A 17,630-nucleotide genomic window follows, 5' to 3' on the forward strand; every position below is an offset into this window, starting at 1 on the left:
TCAACCACTACAAGCCACTGCATGCAGTGGGTGCTTAATAAGTACTTGCTACATGAGTGAATTAATGCAATTCCTCCTAGGCAGTTTCTCTTAGACAGGAAAAGTCCCACTGCCTGGGAAGAAAGGGTACACCCATGGTGGCTTGAGAAATTTCCCTTTGAATTCATCTAAATCTAGTGGGTGTTGTTTTTGAAGTTCCCTCTGAAGATAAAGTAAAGTTTTTATTTCATTTATTTTATTTTTATATATATACAAATATGTATGATTTGGAGGCTCTTCTTTCACTATGTTGATCTCCATTCTTTTAGACATTAAATATACCTCTTGATACACAGAAGCATTCAACAGATAGGGACCAAATTCCACCAAATCAAATTGATTGGCTTCATTTCCTTTCCCGGAACAAAGCAAAGTTACCCATTTTTGGTTGGTTGTTTTTGAGTCTCTTCTTCTTTGATAGTCTTTCTCTACATTTGATTTTATTTGATTTGACTTGATTTGATTTTAGTTGCTTTTAAACTCTCAAGACTACCATTATAAGGATTAAGGGAAAAGAAAACTAATATTTTTAACAATCAAATCCTTCCTGCTGCTCATATCCATCTTCTGGGTTATTTCAGATTGATGACTTTGAAGGCACTCCCTTAGGATATGTGATAGGAATTCACTGTGCATTCTCAAGTCCCTAAGGGCAGAGTTCAAATTCTATAGAAAGGAGATTCCCAACAAAAACTGGGCCCAGTCTGTATTCCTAGGAAGGAAGAGCCCAGAAGCATTTCTCACCTAGTTCTTCCCAAATCTGGTTCACTGCCATGCTGGGGAGGTGCAGAGCTCTGGGAGTCAGCTCTGGAATCCTTCCCAGTGAAACTGTGCACCTCTCTTTGCCCTTCATGTCTGCAGAGCCTGTGGGAGTTACGAGCTGTCTGTGAGGGATGAGAATAGCAAGGAAGGCTCTTCCCAAGGTGGTGAGCATAGAGGCCAGAATTATGGTGACACCTCGAGCTGTACCTACAAAGAACCTTATGATTTAATTAGGTAAAGACAGTGGAAAGGGCTCTCCAGACAGGGATAACTCTATAAAATACATTTTTCTAAAAAATGTATTTATTTGAGAAGGGGGAGCACGAACAGGAGGGGAGGGTCAGAGGGACAAGTAGATCCCTCATTGAGCACAGAGCCCATTGACGGGCTCCATTCCAGGACCCTGAGATCATGGCCTGAGCCAAAGTCCTAAGTTTAACTGACTGAGCCACCCAGATGCCCCTCCAATATTTTTTTAAATTTTATTTATTTATTTGATGGAGGTCAAATTATTTGTGACAGAGATCACAAGTAGGCAGAGAGGCAGGCAGAGATAGAGGAAGGGAAGCAGGCTCCCCACTGAGCAGAGAGCCTGGTGCGGGGCTCCATCCCAGGACCCCGGGATCATGACCTGAGCCGAAGGCAGGGGCTTTAATCCACTGAGCCACCCAGGTACCCCAACCCCTAAAACATTTTTTTTATTTTAAATTTTTTTTATAAACATATATTGTATTTTTATCCCCTGGGGTACAGGTCTGTGAATCGCCAGGTCCCTAAAATATTTTTAATGTGACTTAAAACTTTCCAATTTTGACTGATTAGAAAGCCATCTGAATTAATGAAACTTTAAATTACAGAAAAAATTTTAAAACAAAATATTTGATCATATATTACAATAAACATAATATATAATTTTATATATATATTTTATATATATATATTATACAGTATATAATATAAATACCATATATTAAAGATGTATAATATTTAATATAATATACACAAATACATATTATATAATACATATTATAATATCATATATTACAACACTTGATCAAAATATTTGATCAAGTCCTTAAGTTAACAAAGGGCCTCAATCAATGTTTATGGCATTAATTTAATGAATAGATAAAAAGTAGTTTTAAATTCACAATAGGACAGTCTTTTCTATTTCAGAATTGCCGGCTTGGGTGATTACACTTGTCGGGAAATGGTGACATGGTCAGTTCTTATCTTCCGGGTGGCTGAAAAATTAGGGGAGGTTAAGGTTTTGCAATAGCTAAGAGGAGTTTCTAAAGAGTTCTTATCATCTCTAAGGATTTGGACAGCTGGAAAATGTTTGACCTGGGGAGGCTCTGTGATGTGTGTTTGGGGAGGAGAGTTGGAAGTGTATCAGTTGCTGCAAACGTCTGGGAAGGGGGCTTTTTCTACCTAAAGGGTCAGAACAGCTGGGAGGGCAAACCCAGAATGTTGCCCTAGGTCTGAGGGAATTGGTGTCGCTCATCAATGGCAGAGTTGCAACAGCTGGGAAGACCCAGAACTGGGGGTTTTAAAGAGGAAGAGAAACCAAGACCAAGTAGGGGGAAAGGTGCCTGTGGCATATCTCAGCCCGCCCTGCGCGGCGTCTGTTTATGACACGGGTGGCTAGTCCAGCCTTTCTTCTCTAGGGAGCTCTCTGTGCCAAGGTGCCTGTCATCCCTCCAAGGGCCCTTCCTGGTGCTCTCATTTTCCTCCAGGAACCTGTGCCTATAAAATGCCATTCACCTCTTTCACAACAATCCTGCTGGACCAGTTCAGTTTGTTAAAAATACTAAAACACCCACAAACAGCACTGGTAGAAGATGATGCCTTTATTAAAAATAACTATGAGGGGGGTGCCTGAGTGGCTCAGTGGGTTAAAGCCTCTGCCTTCGGCTCAGGTCATGATCCTGGGGTCCTGGGATCGAGCCTCGCGTCTCTCTGCTCCGCGGGGAGCCTGCTTCCTCCTCCCTCTCTGCCTCCCTCTCTGCCTCCCTCTCTGCCTGCCTCTCTGCCTAGTAGTGATTTCTTCCTGTCAAATAAATAAAACATTAAAAAATAACTATGAGGGATGTAAATAATGTACAGTAGTACTTCATGATATGTGGAAAAGTTTTGTATAAATAGGGTTTCGACCCATCAAACCACAATGAAATTTTACTATAAGAGTTTGTCTATGATATGTAGAAGCACTGTGCCAGGCTAAAGCAAACAGTTCTTGAAAATGCAAATAACTGTCAGTCTTATTTAATACAATTTGTAGTGTGAATATATATATATATATATTTAAGATTTTATTTATTGACCTGAGAAAGATACAGAGAGAGAGAGAGCATAAGCAGGGGGAGAGGCAGAGGGAGAGGGAGAAGCAGACTCCCTGCAGAGCAGGGCTCAGAGCAGGGAGTCCGATGTGGGACTCAATTCCAGGACTCAGAGATCATGACCTGAGCCGAAGGCAGGTGCTTAACCATCTGAGCCACCCCAGGCGTCCCAAGTTTGAATATTTTCAATCATTATAATTTTGAAAAATAATGAAATACATTAAAGGGAATAAAAGAAAATAAATGGTATAATAATTAATTAGGGTAAAGTGAACACCTGTGTAACCACCACTTAGAACATACCAGAACATCAGAAGCCCCTATGGCCTTTCTCCTTCCCAAATGTAGCAATTATCCTCAATTACCCTGACATCTAATACTGTTTAGTTTTTCTCACTTTTAACCTTTTATACATCAAATCGGGTAGTTTATGCTTTTTTTCTATCTGGCTTCTTTCACTCCTCGTTATGTTAGTGAGGTTCGTTAGTGTTGTATTTATCTGTAGTTCATTCATTTTCTTGACTGAATAGTGTAACACACATTCCAAAATTAACTCATCCATTTTACTGTTTTAACACTAGATTGTTTCCAGTTTTGAGCTCTTACAAAATGGCTGTTGCATGCACGGATGCATGCCCAGAAATGCATGGTACACACGGAGAGCTGTAAGCTCTGGGAGTTGAATCCAAGACAAAGCACTCAATAGTTGGCCCATGACCCTCCTTATTGTCTTTCCTGGAAACCACGTGTCCCCGGTGGCAAAGTTGTAAGATGCAAGCACATTCGATCCTTGAGTCACCACTTGGAAGGAGCTGCCTTGGCACAGCCATTATGGAATCAATACAGAGTTCCCTCAAAAAATTATAGAACTGCCATATATCCAGCAATCGTACTGGTGAGTGTTTATCCAAAGAAAATGAAAACATTAGTGCAAAAAGATAACTGTGTCTCCATATTCATTGTGGCATTATTTATAATAATTGAGACATGGAAGCAAATTAGGTGTCCCTTGATGGGTGAATGGATAAATAAAATGTGTCAGATATACATACACACAATGAAATATTACTCAGCCCTCAGAAAGAATGGAATCTTGTCATTTGTGACAACATGGGTGGACTTAGAGGGCATTTTGCTAAGTGACACAAGTCAGACAGTGAAAGACAAATATTGTGTGATTTCACTTAGATGTGGAATCTAAACAAACAAACCCAAACAAAAAACAAACAAGTTCACAGATACAGAGAACAGATTGGTGGTTGCAAGAGATGGGGGTGGGGTGGGTTGGGAGAAATGGGTGAATTTTTTTCAGTTTAAATAAATTGAATGAAACCTTTTTTTTTTTTTTTTAAAGGGCTATAGGATACAAAAACTAACATGGCCAGATGTAGGGGTAGAGCAAAATTTTGTATAGCCTAAATCTTACTAAATTTGAGGGCCTTCTTTCTAGAAAAAATAACCTATTAGAAAATTAGGTATAAAAATAAATATTTATTTGAAAAAGAAATGCATCACAAGCTATAAATCTTAAAAGGTCAACATATACCATAAACTTCAAGAAAAATCCACAAAAAAACATTTTAATAAACTGTCTGACCCACCTCCCCACACTGTTTTCCAACAATTTTTAGGTGCATATCATTTTCCTCCAATTTTACTGAGCTAGAGTTGACAATGAAAAATTGTGTGTATCTAAGGTATACAACCTGATAATTTGATACATAGATATATTGTGAAATATTCACCCCATCAAGGCAATTAACATCATTCATCATCTCACAGGGTTACCTTGGTGTGGTATGTGTGGTGAGAAATTGAAGCTCTACCCTCTTAGCAAATTTCAAGTATATGATACAATGTTGTTAACTATAGTTACATAGTTGTACAGGAGATCTCCAGAACTTATCTTGTGTAACTGAAACTTTGTGCCTCTTGAACAGAATCCCATTCCCCTCCCATCCGTCCCCCACAGCAGCATACCCTCTGAACACCTCTTCAATTTTGTAATTCGGTGATACATCTTCCACGAGAGGAATGGGAATGTACTACACGTTGCAGGTGAACTTGCTGTTTGCGATCCCGGTACAGGTTTTTGTCCTCACAGACATAGGAAATCCTATCTATTCCATTTAATGTGATTTCCTCCAGAAAGGTATGATGCATTTGTAATCATCTGTGCTGCATTTAGAGCACATTCCTGATGGGAGGGAACTCCCATTTTGACGAGGTGTGGTGGAGAGATTCAAACACTCTCCCAAGACGGCGTTTTATGATGTGAAAAATTGCCACAGACTAGCTTCTAGCTCTGTGCATCTCAAAATCTGTTGTTACTCCTTTGCTGCTGGAACGCTTCCAGTGCTGGGGAAGGGAGGACAGTTCAGGTGGACACCAACCCGACAGACGGTGTAGGTGTGTCATTGGTAGCCCTTTGTACACCTGGATGGCTAGGAATAACACTACACATATGAACTATCAAACCACATAAATAGATCCCATGGGGTCAGAGCTAGCCAGGTGCCTGAGGGCTAAAACATAAAGGGACACTCATTCTTAGGGTCATGCAAATGCAAGGTTGGCCTCCTTAAATTTTGCTCCCTTGGTGCTTCTCTTCCTCACCTGGCTCTGTGTTCATTAATCACAAACAAAATGTGTCTCCAACTTCACTTTCCTTGATTAAAAAGTTCACAGCCACTTCAAAGCTGCTCAGTATAATGGGGAGTTAGAGTTGAGACAGTGGACTTAACTGGTAGTGTTAAAATATGTTATTTTGGGGCACCCGTGTGGCTCAGTCAGTTAAGGGTCATTATCTCAGGGTCCTGGGATCGAGCCCGGATTTGGGATCCCTTCTCAGTGTGGAGTCTGCTTCTTCCTCTCCCTCTCTTCTTCCCTTCTGCTCATGCTCTTGCTCTCTCAAATAAACAAATGAAAAATATTTAAAAAATGTTATTTTGTAAAATTTACAATTCACATTGCCAGGGCCCCTAGGGCCTTGGAAGGGGCTCTCTGCAAGTGAGGGGCCCTGAGTTCATGTACCTAGCCTCTTGATAAATTGACTTCCCCATTTCCACGTGGTCATACTTCCAAGTCTGAGCTTATCACACCAGATTAGTTTTGCTTTCAGGAAATCAGTTAAGAGCTTAGTCTCTGACCACTAAATTCTACACCTGAAACTAATATTACACTGTAAGTGTGTGTCTCTTTTTTTTTTCACTCTATGTTAACTAACTGGAATTTAAATTAAAAACTGGAAGAAGAAAGAAAAGGAAAAAATAAAAAGAGCTCAGTCTCTGGAGCTAGACTACTTGGGTTTGCATCTTGCTACTGCCACTTTATGAGCTGGTGAACCCTGAGCACTTTTTCAATATGTTCGTGCCTGAGATTTTCTCATCTGCAAAATAGGTATAGGTAATGTTAAGATTCGAGGAATTAGTTCAGGCAGAGTGCTTACAACAATTGTTGTTGTAGCATTAGTATTCATGTTAGTAGTATGTGCTGCTTCTCAAACCACACTGTGAACCCCGAGAATACCAACTAGACCTAGAGAGGCTTCACTGCCTTCTGAATGGACTGTTCGCTAAATGTAGGAGGAAGGCAGAGAGGAAGAAGTCAGAGGTAAATGGAATCCCCCCCCCGCCCCATTAATATTAATGTCACCAAATTACATTTAAGAAAAAGGAGAAATTTGTTCTGTAAATGAATTTGGGGCTCATGGCATACCAAACGTACATTAACACGACCTGACATCATTGTGCTCCCAGATGATAGCAGGATAAACTATTTTAGCAGAAAAATCACACGATGGGCTGTAGGTAGACTTTAAATTCAGTCTCCCGCAGACACGTCCCCAAGACACTTCGTTTCCCCTTGGGTGGAGCGCTGTGGTCAGCAAGAGGTCCCGGAGCACAGGCTGCGACCGAGGAGGGGAGACGGGGAGCGAGCGGAGCAGGAGGAAGCTCGGGCTTCCTGCCCCGCGTGGGGGCAACAAGGCGGAACTGGCGGTGGAGTCGGTCGCGGCGCCGGGGTGGGGGTGGGGATGCCGCCCTCCGCCACCCCGCTCCTCCAGGCGCCGCGCCCCAGAACCGGTGTTCGGGGTCCTGCCCGGGAGCTGGCGTTCGCGGCCCCTGCGACCGCCCCGCAGCCGCCGTCCGCGCTCCGCTCCAGCCCCGCGTAGCACCGCCTCCTGCCCGGGGGTGCAGGGGCCCAGCGCGCAGGCTGGGGGCGCTGTGGCCTCGGCGCGGGGACGGGGCGGACGGCCGGCCCCGCCTCTTTCCCCTCCCCGCCCGCCCCCCACGCGTCGTGTCGCCGGGAAGCCGGGAGGAGACGGAGCGCTCAAGCTTCGCGGCGGTCGGCCCGCAGTCCTCCGACCGCGCGGAGCAGAGCCCGGTGGCGCCGCCCGAGCCCGGAGCCGCGACCCTCCCCGGCCGCCTTTGTCTGGGGGCGTGCGGCCTGGAAGCGCGGCTCTCGGGGGCCGGGCCCGCGGCCACAGCGCCCGGTGACAGCTCTTCCCTCCCGGAGGGCTCCGGGACGGAGGGGCCGTGGGGCCGGGCCCTGCTCGCCCGCGCCTGCACGCCCGAGCGCGCGCCCCGATGCCCCCGCAGCAGGGGGACCCCGCTTTCCCCGGCCGCTGCGAGGCGCCGCCCGTTCCGCCGCGCCGGGAGCGCGGGGCGCGCGGGGGGCGCGGGCCCGGGGCGCCGGGGGGCCGGGGGCGCGCGGGCGGTGCCGAGGGGCGCGGCGTCAAGTGCGTGCTTGTCGGCGACGGCGCGGTGGGCAAGACCAGCCTGGTGGTGAGCTACACCACCAACGGCTACCCCACCGAGTACATCCCCACCGCCTTCGACAACTTCTCGGGTGAGCCGGGCCGGGTGGCGCTCCTGGCGCGGGGGCGCGTGGCCGCACAGTCGGCCGGCGCGGTGCCGAGGGCCGGGGTGCCAGGGGGAGGGAGCGCGGCGCAGGGGTCGCGGGTCCCCGAGGAGGCTGCGGGGCCGGCCGGGCTCCGGCTGTGGGACGCGGACCCGGCGCGGAGCGCAGGACCTTTCCCGAGCCTCGGGGACGGGGCGCGCGCGGGGCCACCCGAGGGAGCGCGGGGCCACGGGAATCCCGGGTCCGGAGCCCGGCGGGGTGGGGCGGGGGACGGGAGACAGAGCCTGTGGGGAAAGAAACGAGACGGCAATTTAGTAACAATCCCGAGGAGTTCAGGTGGCCTGGTCAGTGGGCTGCGTAGAAAAGTTGCGTCAGGTCGTCGTGGCTGGCGCCGCTGCCGAGTTTCAGTGGGAAGGTGCCCCGCAGGTGCCATTACCTGAGGCCGCGAGAGCCAGTGCTTTTCCTTTTGGTGGCTTCCCTCACAAGGGGCGTCTCCGCTTTGAAGAGCCACAGAGACGGCAGGAAATAGTTGATTTAGTGAGAACAGCGCCCAGGGCTCAGGTTTGGATTCCAGCTGGAGAGTCAACGCGATTTCTTCTGGGTCCCCCTCCCCTGCTCCCACTGCTCCCAGGTCCATGGCCCCCGTTGGCTCTGTTTCTGATTCTTAGTATCTTTCCGAGTCTCTCTGAGCTATTTACAGCTCTTATGTATGGTGTGCTGTTGTTTTATGGTTTGGTGGAAACAAAGATAAAGGATTTTTCAGGTCTTTTTGAAATTTCCTGAAGTTAAAATTCACAGAGGCTAATGTGAAGCTCTCTCTCTTGCTCTTGAAGAACCAAAAAAAAAAAAAAAAAAAAAGCTTCTTAACCTCGAAAGTCCCATGGCAAGGGTTTGCTTTCTTCCACTGTGTCTAAGGTACCCTTCATGAAACTGCTACACTAATGGGTTTCCACGCAGTTTTGTTTTTTCCCTCCCAGCTGACTAGTGTAAATATTAAAAGCCACTTAGAAAGTTGTGCTGAGACCCGCCTGAGTGCTTAATTCAACTAGAAACCTCCGGGCTGTGCCCAGATGCAGGCCTCTGCCCCGTACCCCATCCCAGTGGAAAGGTGGGCAGGCTTTCTTTTCTTTTCTGTGTTAATCCTCCCTTTGAGCTGACACCGTGAGATAAGCAGTGCCCTCTTCTATAAACAGGACAATGCAGGCAGCCTGTGTTTGCTCATGTTCTCAAAACAAGCTACAATTTTATGATAAACCGTGAAGTCTTGGAACATTTCCCAAGGGAAAACAGAACTATTTGTGAGGTTTTTCCACTGAGTTAAAACGGCGAGATTGGTTCCTATTTACACCCCCCAGAGTTGTTTTTAGGCTTTTTGAAACAAGTGTGATAGGAAAATAAATCTTCTGGGGCTGGGCAAAAAGGGCAGGCCTTTCTGGGGTGCCCTGAAACGGCTCAGGGATTTGCAGCTTCAGCCCTAGCCAGGCGGTGAATTGCTAGTCCTGGGCAAAAAGGGCAGGCCTTTCTGGGGTGCCCTGAAACGGCTCAGGGATTTGCAGCTTCAGCCCTAGCCAGGCGGTGAATTGCTAGTCCTGCACAAAAATGCCTCCATGGGGGTCTCCTTGTTTTAGGCAAGTCTTTAATTCATTAGGCGACCCAGAATAGCTGAAGGGTAGTTGCAGCTGAAACCATTATTTTCCTGAAAGGGGTTAAAAGACACCCCCCGATCCTTGTTTTTGTCTTGTTTTTCAGCTGTGGTGTCTGTGGACGGGCGGCCTGTGAGACTCCAGCTCTGTGACACGGCTGGACAGGTTAGTGGCTCATCATAGCTCGGTGCTGGGAAGGAAACTGGCCTTTGAGAAGCCCCAGAATAACTTCCCTCCATAACTGGGTTGTTCTAAAGCCTCACGAAGTGGCCCCAGCCCTGCCCTTCTCAGAGGGTGGTGGGCAGGGGGAGAGAGCGCTGAGCTCCTAAAGCAGCGTTTGGTGCAGCTTTGCATGGTCAGGACTGGGGGAACAACAAGGTCAAGAACAGGAGTTCTTACAGGAGTTTCTGATCTTAGTTACTGCCTTGTTTTTATTAAAGAGTATCAATGATGCTTTGTGATCATTTCTCAAAGTAAGCTGGTGATAGGATCATTTTATTAGAGGTCAACAAGAAAACTATTAAATTTACTCAAGAAAAAGATGGAGGTTTTTTTTTTTTTAAGATTTTATTGATTTAGAGAGAGAGAAAAAGAGAGAGCACGGTGGGGGAGGCAGAGGGAGAGGGAGAGAGAATCTTAAGCAGACCACACACTGAGCGTGGAGCCGGACATGGGGGTCAATCCCAGAACCCTGAGATCATGACCCTGAGTTGGAACCAAGAGCCAGACACTCAGCCAACTGCACCATCCAGGCCCCCGCCCCCACCCGCCACCGCAAGAGAGATGGAGTTGATGTCACTGGGTGACTATTTCCCTCCCTAAGCCGTGGTTGGAATTACTAGGGCCACCCCCTTCCTTTGAAGCAGAAATAGAGTGGTTGAAGCTCCCTGAGCCGGGGGAATGAATGAACCTGGACGCAGTCTCTCCAAATCTTGTCTCAAGGGTCAGGCACTTGGATGACCCACCCAGGGAGGGATGGGTACTGGGCTGTGCCCTGACGAGCTCCAGAGACTCCTCATCGGCCAGTTGTGTCGCTGAGGTTTCCTTGTTCTCTGTGAGAACCCAGGGTGCCGTGTCTTGAGTTTGTCAGAGTGACAGTTGGTCAACATGGAGTCTTTCCTGTCCCCATGAGAGTTAAACAAATGTGGAGGGGCCGTCTGTAGGCGCATGAAGCCCACCTCACTTTCTGAGGCGTTGTCACGTGGCCATCTGTGTGTAAGAAGCCGGCTTCCCAGGATTCCCAAGCACCTCATCCAAACGGCTTGCCTACCCTGGGGTAGCAGATTCACTGGTTTATTTCTCGGAACTCAAGGTGCCACAAGACTGGGCAGCTTTGGTGCCCGTCTCAGCGCTGGTTTGGCGGTGATTGGTGGCCTTGCGTGTCCTGTCCCCTCTGTCCCGGCATCTCTACTGCCCCTTCAGTGGCAGCTGAGAAAAGCAAACACACTGTGTATCTTCCTGCCTGTGGGAGGGAGAACTCGAAAGGACACCGCCCTTCTAATATTGAATCTTTCCGAATGCCCTTTTGGTATTTGTCATGAAAACTTAACTGCTTTGTATAAAGTAAGAATCTTTTTCCTACTGTGCATCCGACTTTCTGATCTTGGAAGTGAGGTCATAGTCGCACGTCGATAAATGTAGGTGTTCCTGCTAATACAAGGAGGGGCAGCCTGATTTCCAAAGCCCCGTCACAAGGCCTGGCCCCTGAGCTTGCCTTTCTTTTTATTGGTAATGTAACCCTAGCTCGCTGGGCACGGCCAAGGGTGACTGGCTTCCAACAGTGAGCTGCTGCCGCCTGAGGGAGTTGACCTTCCGCAGGGCTCAGTTTTGTGCTTCTCGGAGGCCTCGGAGAACAGAGGCAATGTTCTATAACAAGATCTTCTTTGCTGGGCCATCATCGATCTGGTGGAGTTTCTGTGTTGATTCTTTCAGCACAAAGTTGGCACTAAGAAAGCCAAGTTGTTCTTTTTAACCATCGTGCATGGAAGTCTGACAAGTGGCAGAGACAAAACACCAGATTCATTCCTGAGCCTTTGAGCTGGTGGACTTTAGTGCTGTTAGTCGGTTGTTACCCTACAGCAGAAGTATGGACCCTCAAAGGAAGAAAAGTGCCTTCAAGTAAAACAGAGCCAGGTTTCCTTTATACCTGCAGAACGGCCACAGACGCAGAATCCTCTGCACGTAACTAGGAATTGGTAAACGAACAGAGTATGCCAACGGCGTTCTGAAAACCTGGATGATGTTCCGCTTTTTCATGCCACTAGGAAGATATCTGTCGTAGGACACCTGTGTGAGGCTGGCACCCACAGGTAGAAATTTTATTTTACTTTTCCAAAGTTTTATTTATTTATTTTTTTAAGATTTTATTTATTTATTTGACAGAGATCACAAGTAGGCAGAGCAGCAGGCGCCCTGCTGAGCAGAGAGCCGATGTGGGGCTTGATCCCAGGACCCTGGGATCATGACCTGAGCCAAAGGCAGAGGCTTTAACCCATTGAGCCACCCAAGTACCCCTAAAAGTTTTATTTTTTAACTTTTTTTTAAAGTAATATTTGCACCCAATGTGGGGCTTGAACTCACAACCTTGAGATCAAGCGTAGTATGTCTTCTGCCTGAGCCAGCCCGTCCCCCACCAATCCCTGGTAGAAATTTTAAATAGGGATGAGATGATGTAAATATTTTCCTATGAGAGAGTTGAGTGAAAGCTTTCAGTTCAGTGATTGGGTCATGGCAGGCGACTGTGAATGCTGATTTGGAGACACACATCCCTACAGGGGCTGAGGCCAGGTTTGTCTGTCCGCGGCCAACTCCCCAGGCCCTGCACGGTGCCCAAAGGCCAGCTTGCATCTCTGTTGAGTGGATGACCTTGGCAGGTATTTAGCAAAATGATGCTTCGTTGTTATGATGACCTGTCGTTATTCCATCCAGTTCTCTATACCCAGAGTGGGTGGGTATGCCCTCTCTTGGGTCCTTCATCTGCCCAAAGCATGCTGCATGGAGGCCCCTGGTATTTGCAGGGAAAAAAGAAGGGAAAGGAAGTTCGCAAAAGAAGAAAGGAGGGAGAACAAGAGATCAAGCAAAAACAAAGAGGTATATCGAGCAAGAATGAGAGTGTGTCAGCCAGTGTGACGTTGTAAGTCATATTGTCGTAGGTGACGTTGAGAGGCATAGGCTCTCCACACTGCCAAGGAGAAGCCCGTCAGAGGCTGTGAGCTCCAATTCTGGGTCTGTCCTTGTGTCTGATTGACATCACTCCGTGGCCTGTGCCTGCCCTGAGTGTGTGTGGTGTAGATGGGACAGGGCTGCCGTGAGGTCAGACAGGACAGGCAGGGCTGGATTCTTCAAGAGAGAGCTGGGTTAGTCTGGGAACCTCTGGGGTCAGACTGGAGACTTGGGGATCCTTGTGGCTGCTGCCTCGATTTTAGAAGAGTACCTAGATACCAGAGTTGGAAGAGTAAATCTGGGTTACTCTAAGCTGAAGGCTGGAAAAAGGAAATTTGATTTTCATAATTCACCTACTGTCAGTGCTTTTTCTGTGGTAAGTTGCCAGAGGCCATGAGCGCTGGTGCAAACGTTGAACGCCTGGGGCAGGTTTGGGGGCTGGCGGTGCAGGAGCCCTGCACAGGTAAGCAGCAGCATTGCTTGCCGTCCCTCCATAACTGGACCTGCCAGACCCTTTCGAGAAAAAACAGTAAAGCGGTCTCTTTGCCGATGAGACTCGATTGAAGAGGTAACTCTTGGCTGCTCTGATTGGTTGCAGGATGAGTTCGACAAACTCAGGCCTCTCTGCTACACCAACACGGACATCTTTCTTCTGTGCTTCAGCGTGGTGAGCCCCTCCTCCTTCCAGAATGTCAGCGAGAAGTGGGTGCCAGAGATTCGATGCCACTGTCCCAAAGCCCCCATCATCCTCGTGGGGACTCAGTCGGATCTCCGAGAAGATGTCAAGGTCCTCATCGAGCTGGACAAATGCAAAGAGAAGCCGGTGCCCGAAGAGGCGGCCAAGCTGTGTGCCGAGGAAATCAAAGCCGCCTCTTATATCGAGTGTTCAGCCTTGACTCAGAAAAACCTCAAGGAGGTCTTTGACGCCGCCATCGTCGCGGGCATCCAGTACTCGGACACTCAGCAGCAGCCAAAGAAGTCCAAAAGCAGGACTCCAGACAAAATGAAAAACCTCTCCAAGTCTTGGTGGAAAAAGTACTGCTGTTTTGTATGATGCCGGCCGGGCGCCGGGCGGACTTAGACGGTGTCCGCGGTAGAAGCTATATTAGCTGAAGGACCCCTGTCATCATGTAGGAGCCGTAGAGACAACGCGCACGCGCGCGCGCGTGTGTGTGTGTGTGCACGTGTGCATCATAGCTGGAGCTCTCGATTTATGTCTTCTCTCTTGCCTTTGATATTCTTGTGTGTTTGAGCTTAGGGACGAGCTAATCATTACTTATGCAAAATGATTTTGAAGTCAGTGGAGCATTTTTCGTAACTCTGGAAACGTAGAGCTATAGACCTCTGCATTAATTTATATCTAATTTGAAAAAGACGCCTCAAGTCCGGGTGTCAAGAGGGAAATCTTTTTTTGCTATGTTACAATGGACCGAAGAACCCAAGAAGAAAATGGTGTGGTTAACCCTCGTCCCTTGACCAAGGGCTCCTTCCTGCGAGTGCGTTATGACCCCCAGCCAGCTATGGTGAGAATCACTCTTAGCTCTGAGACTCCACACACTTTTAAAAAACTTTTTTAAGGAACTAAAATCTGAGGGGAAAAAAAAAGAGCAACCTCTGCCTCCAAGACCTCCAACCAGTCACTTTTGTTATAGGCAAATACTGGTTGCTTCCGACTGAATGTCAACCAGCAGAGAACGTGCTACTGGACTCTGGCACTGGGTACAGCGGGAAAAAGAAGTTGTTCGTTGGGATTTTTCATTCTTAGACCAGTCGTGTTGACATCGTACAAACATAGCCAACATGCCTTGTGGAGTAAAGCAAGTATTAGAAGCTCTTATGTTTCCTGTGGGGAGTGACTCGTGTTAAGATCAGAATGTGGTATTTGCTTGTTCGTGTCTGTGCACCAAACTGCCTGAACCCTGGTGGTTCGAGCACCAGGGAACACCTCTTGGAATTGTCTTAAAACTTCCATACTGTTTAACTTAGCCAACCTGCAGGGATGTGGACGCGCTTGAAAGGCCTGCAGCAAGCGTTCGTAGGAGACAAGGTGTACTTTTTTCCCCTTAAGTCAGCTGAAATGTACACAGACGTGCACGCGCGCACACACACACACGTGCATATGGCTGTATTTGCTGCTGATTCAGACTTTTAAACAGTTAATGAGAAAAAACCCAGCCACAAAAACAGATGTGAAGGAAGCTCAGCTTCCTCTTTTTCTTACTTTTTTGAACAAATCTCTTTCTGATTGTATCCCTCTCAGATATGATTTTAAGTATACCTTGACAAAGTTTTGAGACCATCTTAAAACACGAACATCTCTTAAAACCCGTTTTAAACCTGAATGTCTCTTAAAACCTGTTAAAACCACCAGTTAAAGCCACAGATGCCTTTGAAGGACCTGGCAGCAGAGACCAGGGCTAGGAAAGGGCCCCCCTGGGAGCGGGGGACCACAGCTCCCCCTCTTGGCTGTGTCCTTGCTGGGGGACAGCCGGGAAACCATAGATTTGTGAAACATTTGTGTTCTTCAAGGTGCCAGTTTCTAGGGCTTCATCTTTCGGAGAAAAAAAGTCCCCTATGAGAAGAGTAGGTTTTTCTTTACTTTGTGACGGCTGTGATTCTGAGATGCCAAACGGTAGCCTAACCCGTGACTTAGAACGTCTGGTCGCGCTGGGTGAAGCAGAGTTACCAAAAGCAGTTCGGCAGCGAGGGGAACTTCTGTAGAGCCGGTGGGTAGAGGAGGTCTTACCTTTCTGTGGGTCTTGTGTTGTCCGTTTTATATTTAAAAAAGCGAATTTGTGTTTTCCTATAGAAGAAGTAAAAGATTGGGTTCGGGGCTTCTTTGATTTCTGTTAGTAAATAAAATTAACTTTGTTAATTTGTTTGTTGAAAAACTAAAACACTTGGATTGGTCACAATTTATTTTTCTTTGTTGAAAAACTAAAACTCTTGGATTGGTCACAATTTATTTTTCTTCGGCTAGCCGTCCTAGTTTCCGGAAGCGTCTAGTTCTAGCCTGAGTGAATAAGATGACGTCATTTGCCAAAATGCTCCAAACAGATTCTAAGCCGGGCTGCCCAGCTCACCTGTTTCTGGGCTCCGCCTGCTCTGGGTGCAGAGGTGGGAGTGACGGGAGAGCTACTGGGTGAGTAATTTTAAATAGTACTTTTGTTGTGAAGCGAAGGTCATGCAAATTAATTTTTAAGACAGAACACAAGACTTGAAAGACATTTCATGCACGCGGCAGCATAGGGGGCTGCTCTTGGTCCCCTACGGGTGGGCCACTGCAGGAAAGCTGGCGGGGGAACATGCCTGTGTTAAGATTTACTTACGTGGTTTATTTTTAACCCAATTTGATACAACCCCGTACCATTGGCGCGAAAAATCTAGAGGGTTGACCTTTAAACACAGCCACTTTTAGCATGTTGCTGCATTTTATAGACTAGTAAAGGTACGATTGGTTGTACTTGAGGCTTTCCTCCATTCTTCTTTCTTTGTGTGATTGGGCAGAAAAGTTCTTAGAAGTATGTGCTTGAGTGAAACATGAAGTTGACTCACTTCAAGGCGCAAACACTGTTAAACTTGCATCTTGGTTTTGCAGACAATTTTATGAGTGGTGCTTTAGGAAATGCCGCTCTAGCTCACCTCCTACAGTGTAGGCCAGTCATAATTGAAAAATCCAAGAGACTCCCAACCTGTTGTATCACTTTTTACCATGTATGTGGGAATGAGCCTCTTGCAATATTACTCTCTGTGCTTGACAGACTTCAGGAGAAGCCATCCAGGTATGACATGAGCCAAAACGAAGGCAAGGTCTTCTCCCCAGGCTGTCATAACCTGGTGCCTTACCAAGTTGTATGTCTCTGTTTTCAAGTGTAAATGATGTTGAGTAGAATGTTGCCCTTGAAAATGCTATCAGTGAGGTGGTATGAAATAAATTCTGACCTACGGATATAACTGCACTTGCTTTTTCTACCAAAGAATGTCAGTGGGAGTGAATAAAAGCTTAACCACGTTAAAAGCAGCCTGGTTGAGAAGCGTCATGGTGGTGCCCAGAGGCGTTTGGGGAAACATCCCTGACCAATGTTAAACGCTTACTGAATACGGGGTTTTGAGAATTTGGGGATCACAGTCTGACATGAGCCCTCTCTGACTCTGGGTCTGTAGTGGATCGCACGGGTGTCCCTGGCAGGAATACTGTTCTTGGAGCCAAACATCGGGGCCCAGAGAAGCACTTAGAGTGTGATGATGGGTAGGTCACCAGATCTGAGCCTCAGTTTCCTTATGTGTGAAAGTACTGCTTTTCTCTCCAGGCTATTTGAATCCTGAATGAGAATCCATGGGCACATGTGGGGTCAGTGTCCAAGATCTCTAAAGGCCATGGAAGGGATTAGGCCATGAGCCTCGCCAGCTTAATCGGCAAGGCCAGCAAGGCTCAGACGTCCCCATCGCTGAGGGCTATGGAGTGCCCATGTGGTGTATGTGAACTTGCGGTTAGCCTTCTCGTCACACCACCAGGATGTGGCCCTTACCCCAGGAAACGGGGCCCTGATGACAGAACCATTCTGGGAGGTCAGATGTCATCCTGCTTCCACCCTTAAGCCTCAAGGGTGAAGGGCTCCTGTTCATCTAGGGAAGGATGGGCCTGTTGCCCTCCTTCCCCATGGTGCCTCTGTGGCCAGGCCTTGACTCTTCGTATCCACCAAGCACTCAACCACTTTGCTGTGCAGAGAACAGCTAAAATTACTGGTGCTGATACCCAGCTCGCCACCACTGGCCTCCACTGGCAGCCTAATTCCAGCTCAGAGGACCCGGAAGTTTCTCTTCA

General features: G+C 47.5%; 1 protein-coding gene across 1 annotated transcript; it reads left to right on the forward strand.

Moving 5' to 3' along the window:
- The first annotated feature begins 7,183 nt into the window (after window positions 1-7,183).
- Window positions 7,184-15,702, forward strand: RHOU (ras homolog family member U). The gene is made up of 3 exons (XM_046027412.1): window positions 7,184-7,988; window positions 9,750-9,808; window positions 13,404-15,702. The coding sequence occupies exons 1-3, from the start codon at window positions 7,727-7,729 to the stop codon at window positions 13,857-13,859; spliced, it is 777 nt and encodes a 258-aa protein (XP_045883368.1). The 5' UTR covers window positions 7,184-7,726; the 3' UTR covers window positions 13,860-15,702.
- Window positions 15,703-17,630: the final 1,928 nt, after the last annotated feature.

This window comes from Meles meles, chromosome 13, assembly GCF_922984935.1.
Source record: "Meles meles chromosome 13, mMelMel3.1 paternal haplotype, whole genome shotgun sequence".
Classification (NCBI taxonomy): domain Eukaryota; kingdom Metazoa; phylum Chordata; class Mammalia; order Carnivora; family Mustelidae; genus Meles; species Meles meles.